At 59.7% G+C, this 5,822-nt stretch overlaps 6 protein-coding genes across 6 annotated transcripts; 3 read left to right on the top strand and 3 right to left on the bottom strand.

Moving 5' to 3' along the window:
• Nucleotides 1–308, top strand: DQ04_10301050 (putative ribosomal RNA processing protein 45; the record flags this gene model as incomplete). The annotated part of the gene is made up of 1 exon (XM_009316212.1): nt 1–308. A coding segment is annotated over one exon (308 nt), but the record flags the coding sequence as incomplete, so codon positions are not given.
• Nucleotides 309–845: 537 nt separating this feature from the next.
• On the top strand, nt 846–1,973 carry DQ04_10301040 (hypothetical protein; the record flags this gene model as incomplete). The annotated part of the gene is made up of 1 exon (XM_009316211.1): nt 846–1,973. The coding sequence occupies one exon, from the start codon at nt 846–848 to the stop codon at nt 1,971–1,973; it is 1,128 nt and encodes a 375-aa protein (XP_009314486.1).
• A 176-nt stretch (nt 1,974–2,149) lies between these two features.
• On the top strand, nt 2,150–2,824 carry DQ04_10301030 (hypothetical protein; the record flags this gene model as incomplete). Its single annotated transcript, XM_009316210.1, has 1 exon — nt 2,150–2,824. The coding sequence occupies one exon, from the start codon at nt 2,150–2,152 to the stop codon at nt 2,822–2,824; it is 675 nt and encodes a 224-aa protein (XP_009314485.1).
• Nucleotides 2,825–3,373: 549 nt separating this feature from the next.
• On the bottom strand, nt 3,374–3,595 carry DQ04_10301020 (hypothetical protein; the record flags this gene model as incomplete). The annotated part of the gene is made up of 1 exon (XM_009316209.1): nt 3,374–3,595. The coding sequence occupies one exon, from the start codon at nt 3,593–3,595 to the stop codon at nt 3,374–3,376; it is 222 nt and encodes a 73-aa protein (XP_009314484.1).
• Nucleotides 3,596–3,649: 54 nt separating this feature from the next.
• DQ04_10301010 (hypothetical protein) lies at nt 3,650–4,345 on the bottom strand (the record flags this gene model as incomplete). The annotated part of the gene is made up of 1 exon (XM_009316208.1): nt 3,650–4,345. One exon carries the CDS (start codon nt 4,343–4,345, stop codon nt 3,650–3,652), a length of 696 nt encoding a protein of 231 aa, XP_009314483.1.
• Nucleotides 4,346–4,723: 378 nt separating this feature from the next.
• Nucleotides 4,724–4,987, bottom strand: DQ04_10301000 (hypothetical protein; the record flags this gene model as incomplete). Its single annotated transcript, XM_009316207.1, has 1 exon — nt 4,724–4,987. One exon carries the CDS (start codon nt 4,985–4,987, stop codon nt 4,724–4,726), a length of 264 nt encoding a protein of 87 aa, XP_009314482.1.
• Nucleotides 4,988–5,822: the final 835 nt, after the last annotated feature.

Raw genomic sequence — 5,822 nt, 5'->3', positions numbered from 1 at the left:
TGGACCCGACGGCTGCGGAGGCGGCGGCGGCGGCTAGCGGGGTGGTGGTCGCCGTCAACGCGGAGGGGCAGGTGTGCGCTGTTTGCAAGTCGGAGGGCTGCTGTATCGGCGCCGCGGAGCTCAGCAGCTGTATTGAGATTGCTACTGCGCTGGCGCCGAAGCTGCTGCAGCAGATACGCGCCGCCATGGCTGCACACGACGCGCGCCGGCAGGAGGCGTTAAAGGGGCAGTTTGTCTGGGCGCAGAAGCGTAGCGGAGTCAGCAGGGCGGAGACGGAAGAGGCGAAACGGGCAAGGACGGAGGGCTGAGCGGCGGTGGAAAGCCCACAGCGACCGAAAAAAGAACGAAAGGAAAGAGTTGCTGGAGGAAGGTGACTGAAGGGGAGAAGGCAAAGCACATTCAAGCATACATGTGTGCCCGAGCGTGTATTGTGAAAACGGATAAGATGAAACAACGAAGAAGAGCAACAACAGCAAAAAAAAAAGGAAATTCACGAAGNCCGAGCGTGTATTGTGAAAACGGATAAGATGAAACAACGAAGAAGAGCAACAACAGCAAAAAAAAAAGGAAATTCACGAAGTGCATCATATGCACTCGTTTGTAGTTCTATCTTCTGCGAGTACGACCCCTTTTTGGCTGTGGACATGCGTTGTCTTACTTTTCCCCGCTTTTTCTTTGCTCTCGGTTTTGTCTGTTTCCCAGCTGTGTCGCCTTTGCTGCTTCTGCTTTTGGTGTTCCTCCTGTTGCTGCTCCTATTTTGCCCCGCGGCTGCCAAGGCAAGAGCGTAGTGCGCGCCAATCTCCGCGTTGGCTTCTCTCGTCAGTGTGCGTGTGTGCGTGTGTGCAATGGACTCCAGCCCCCCAATGGAGGAGGAACTTGGCGCTTCGGAGGTGCTGTGGTCTCCCGACCTCAACACGCGCTGGCGCCTGCTGCGGCGGCATATATCACCCTTCGAGAAGGACCGTTCGGCGTACCACTCGGCAAAGTATCAGAAACCCGTGTTTGTATTTATGAACCCCATCGCATGGAGACGTTTGGTTGAGAAGCAGGGAGCCTACCGGGCAGTGGACCTTATGTTAATGTTGGGCTTCGCACCGGCGCCGGAGGGCCAGGTGAACATTGTCGAATGGATCGAGCGCGAGGCGACCGCCGCCGCCACACGTGCTGCTGTTTCTGCTGCGAATGGCGGCAGTAATTCTGGTGGTGGCGGTGTTGGAGGACGCCGGTCGTGCGCCGTGCCGCCGGGGCTTGGGGAGGAGTCGCGTGTGGGCGGCGGCGTGCGCTTCTGGGTGCTCAACCACGAGGACTCGCGCCCATCTACCTTCGGCTCACCGGTGAGTCGATACATGTCACCGCGCTCTGCCACACTAGGCCTGCGCGCGAGCAGTCCGACGCTGGTGACGACGCCGCCTATTGCCATTACTAATGGCACTAGTACTAGTACTACTACTACTACTACTACTACTACTACTACTATGACCACTGCTGCTGCTGCTGCTGCAGTAGCGAGCGCCGCACTCGTTGGGCCGCGGGCGGAGGTGGACGGCGCATCGATGCGTATCCGCAACCTGGAAGCGGAGGTTCGGGAGCTTACGCGGCAGGTGCGAATTCTCAAGTCACGTGAGTCTGAGCGTGGGCTGGGTGTCGCGTCCAACGTGGTGTTGCAGCATGAGAGTCCGCAGCCGCACATCATTGTACGCCCCGACCGCCCCTTTATGGCCTCTTCCAATTGCCACTCGCTCGTGTGCCTGCCGGTGAACTACCTCGACCCCGATTGCGCTCCGTACGTCGTGTCGCTCGGCGCATCCGCCGGCCGCACGCTGCTGGCCTGCACGATTGTAGAGCACCGCTATGTTATATTCGTTGCGCCGCCGCACCGTCGTGGCTCGCTGACGGTAGTATTGCTCTGCACGCGTGACGGTACACTTCGACCGTACGCGCGCGCGGTGTGGCTGGNCGTCGTGGCTCGCTGACGGTAGTATTGCTCTGCACGCGTGACGGTACACTTCGACCGTACGCGCGCGCGGTGTGGCTGGAGTACCAGCCGCAGGACCCACCTAACACACTCACCCACCACGCCGTGAACCAGCTGCTGCAGGAGATCCCACTGCCGTCCTCTGCCACCGTCGCCGACCCAAACCCGAGCGAGATGGAGCAGACGAAGAGTGAGAGTGTCTTCGAGGATGATAACACGTTCTGCGACACCGACACCGCCGTGAGCACGTCTGACCACGGCCTCGAGGCAGAGCCGCGCCTGCCTCTGACGAAGGAGATGCTGGAGCTCATCCCAAACGGCGTCATCATCGGCCCGCGCGCCCCACACACCGTGGACACGAGCCATATGCATGCAAACGACGGCACGGTGAGCGCGGCCGGAAGCGAGAGCCTCTTCGGCGGCGCCGAGCGCGAGGAGGAGGCGGCACCGGCCGAGCGGCTGTGGAATGGGCGCCGTGAGATGAAGCGCGGTGGCAGCACGACGATGAGCACTGGCCTGCCGACGAGCTACCAGCGTGGGCAGCAGAGCGGCTACTCCGACGAGGAGACGACGCAGCACGCCTTCAACTGCGCGACTAACCGCACTGATCTCAGCAGCTCCACCGCTACGTCAGTGATCAGCCTCGACAGCGCGACACCCAGCGGCATCATGGCGTGTAGAGGCTGGGTGCGGCGCCGGATGCAAGGGACGCCAACCGGCAGCCAGAGCCGCAGCATGAACGCACGCACTGACTCCTTCTCCGCCATCGCCACAACTCTCGACGAGCAGCTCCACAACGAAGATATGTCGTCACCACAGGCACGAAGAAGATCGACGGCATCCCACTAGGAATGTCAAGCTCCGCCACCACTGTGAGTGGCAGAAAAACAAGAGGTAGCACCATGTACCGACGCTTTCCTTGTTGGAGTGCCCTCCCCCCTCCTCCCCCTTTCCTCCTATCTTTTTCCCCTTTTTTTTTCTCGAGGTGGCCGTAGGATCACTCTTCGCGACATAAATTGTTGTTCTTCCGTGCCGTTTTAGTAAGGAGCACGCACAATATACATATATACATACGTGCGTCAGTACGTGTACCCAAGCACGACACTAACTAGTGTGATTAGAAATGCTGACAACACGGCAGCTTGTTTCCTCTTCCGTGACACACGTGGCGTGCCCCCTTCTTCTTGAGGACGGTGGCACCGTCATCCTCGCCGCCGTCGCCTCTTCTCTGGAGGTAAGGCTCCCTGTCTGGGACACCGATAGCGACGGCAACAAATGCTGCAACTTTGTACTAACAGGAGATGTGCTGCACGTCGGGAGCGTCGTGGTAGCGCTTGTGCCCTGCGGGCATCAGTGCTTCGTCGCCTTGACGCAGGACAGTGAGCTGGTGGTGGGGCGCTACCAGGCAAACTTGCCAGCACCGCGTGACTCTTGGCTGGCCAAGGACGCACTGCACCACAACAATGCGTGGATCATTCTGCACCGCGCCAAATTAATGACGTCGAGACTTGGAAGCCGCGCAATGCCATCCGCGCGGCTGCTCTTTGCCTGCAGCAGGCGCGGCACCATTGTACAGTGCAGCGTCATTCGCGGCTTCCGGCACACCGTCAGCATAGACATAGCTGATATTGCATCCGAGACATTTTTACTCGAGAAGTGGGCCTTCGACGTCCCTCACAGTGTGGGGCCGTACTCCAACGGCGTTGCGCCGTTCAAGCGCGACGTGGTGGAAAGGTCAGACGAGGAGCTTTTGACGCACTGCAGTGTCACACAGCTGGCAGCGCGTAAGCGTGTGCAGCGGCCATTACCTGCTGCTTTTCCGTCCGGCACACCACCCGTCAGCGTGACGGTGCTCTTCGGCCCCTGCGACAACCACGTGGTGTCAATGGCGCTCATGCCAACCTCACACCACCCGAGGAATGAAGGTTTTGTGTTCGTCTCCGCCGTCCGCACGCCGTTGAACGTGTACGAGGCTATGCCGCCCCGTCTTCGCAGCAACGTGCTGCCGAGTTTTTCTGTCGGCGGCTCGCCGTACTTGGTGCTGACGCTTTCGGACCGTGCTCTGGTGTTTTCACTTCTCCATGGCGTGCACGTGTTGTCTGACCTGGGCATTGCCACGCCGCCGATAGTCAAAATAGTCGACGTTGTGCAAAACAACGGTGCAATGCTTCTCGCGCGAAGCTCACAGCAGCCATTTGCTGGTGTTGTCCTACAGCGCGACGGCGCGACTGACGTTTTGTGGCTGTTGATGAGCAATGGCCTGCTGACGGAGGTGCACCTGGATGGCCTACAGTCGAGCAGGTTCAACGCCGTGCCGACCACCACAGAGATAGCTGGCAGTGATTTAGGTGAATGGCCGGTGACGAACATCCACGGATTACCGCACGGCTTCTGCGCCGCCTCAATCGTGCCATATCAGCACGAACAGCGAGACTTTCAGGCGTACGGAGTGACGGAGCGCTACGCGATGCTGAGTGATGGTGTGTGCGACACGTTCCTCATCGACCTCGTCGAGCGGCGTGCGGTGGGCAGCCTGCCGTCAAATGGTGCCATGACATCCGTGTGCGCTGGCCCCAACATGGACCTCGTCGTCTCCTACACAAAGGGCCTGCTGCAGCGTCTGTCACCGGGTGTGGTGGCGCACCTGCGGGTGCGCGCCGTGCTGGCCGGCGTCCACCAGATGTACGCGCTTCCGCACATGGACGCAATGGTGACAGCTTCTGCTGCGGGAACCAAAACATTATTTTTTCATTTTTTGGTGACCACTGCCACGCGTACAGTTCTTATGCGGGGGACAGCTGGAGGCCTTGAGGAGGTCTGCGAGACACCAGAGCTAGTGTTGGATGAGCCGACACTCGCGGTGTACTCTGCGACGACGACGACGACGACGACGACGGCTGCGGCTGCTGCCGCTTGTGCCCCCGCCGCCACGGCCGCAGCAGCAACACCAACATCATCCTCATCATCATCGTTGACTTCACTTACGTTTGTCCAATGCACCCCCACGTACATCAACCTCGCAGGGACTCGTACTCGGGTGAGGGATGTGCTTCCAGAATTCGATGGTGTGTCGCATGCCTGCTTTGTTAGCAACGAATTGCTTGTGGTTGCTGATGGCCGACGCATGGCTGTCCTTTCCATCGGTCAAGATGCCACGTCACGTGTGGTCGTGCTGGAGCAGCTTTCGGGTGACGTGTCACACTTGGCCGCGTTGCCCGTGCGTGGCACACAATGGAGGTGGGGCGTTTTGGTGTGCCTGTGGTCGCACGAGCTGGTCGTGCTGGTGCTGGACGCGTCCTCCAGCGTGAAGCGTTACGTGGTGCCCACCGCTGCCGTCGTCCTGTCGAGCTTTCCACTCCCCCACAACAGCGTGGGGCTAACGTTCTTGGACCGCACATCGGCTGTGCTGCGCTACACTTCGGCAACAAAAACAAAGTCGGCATCAGCGGCAGTAGCAGAAGAGGCGTTCAACCCGACTTTTACTGCACTGGAGGACGTTAATGGCGCAACCTTTAAGGCAGACCGCTGCATTTCCGTCTCGGCGCTTGACGGGTCGATTTTTGGCGCCAATCACTTTAATCTTGTGGCTTTGTGCGACAGGAGGGTGGAATTTCTGGCGCTGGGGTCATCGTTGACCATTGAGGAGCAGCTCTGCGTCGCGCTGTCCGCATCAACCTCAAACAGGAGCAACGACGATGAGGAGACGCTGTTTCAGTGCGGCTTCGTGTTGTACCTCCCTGCCGTGTCCTTCTACGTGCTGGTACTGTCGGACGCCGCTGGCATTGTGGTTGCGTCACTCCCCGATTTGCTGCCGCCGCCTGAGACACCCGAGACGCAAGCGCCGCTC

The sequence above is a fragment of the Trypanosoma grayi genome, assembly GCF_000691245.1.
Source record: "Trypanosoma grayi strain ANR4 Tgr_1030_V1, whole genome shotgun sequence".
Taxonomy (NCBI): domain Eukaryota; phylum Euglenozoa; class Kinetoplastea; order Trypanosomatida; family Trypanosomatidae; genus Trypanosoma; species Trypanosoma grayi.
The sequence above is the reverse complement of the archived record's forward strand: the minus strand, read 5'-3'. Positions and strand labels throughout refer to the sequence as shown.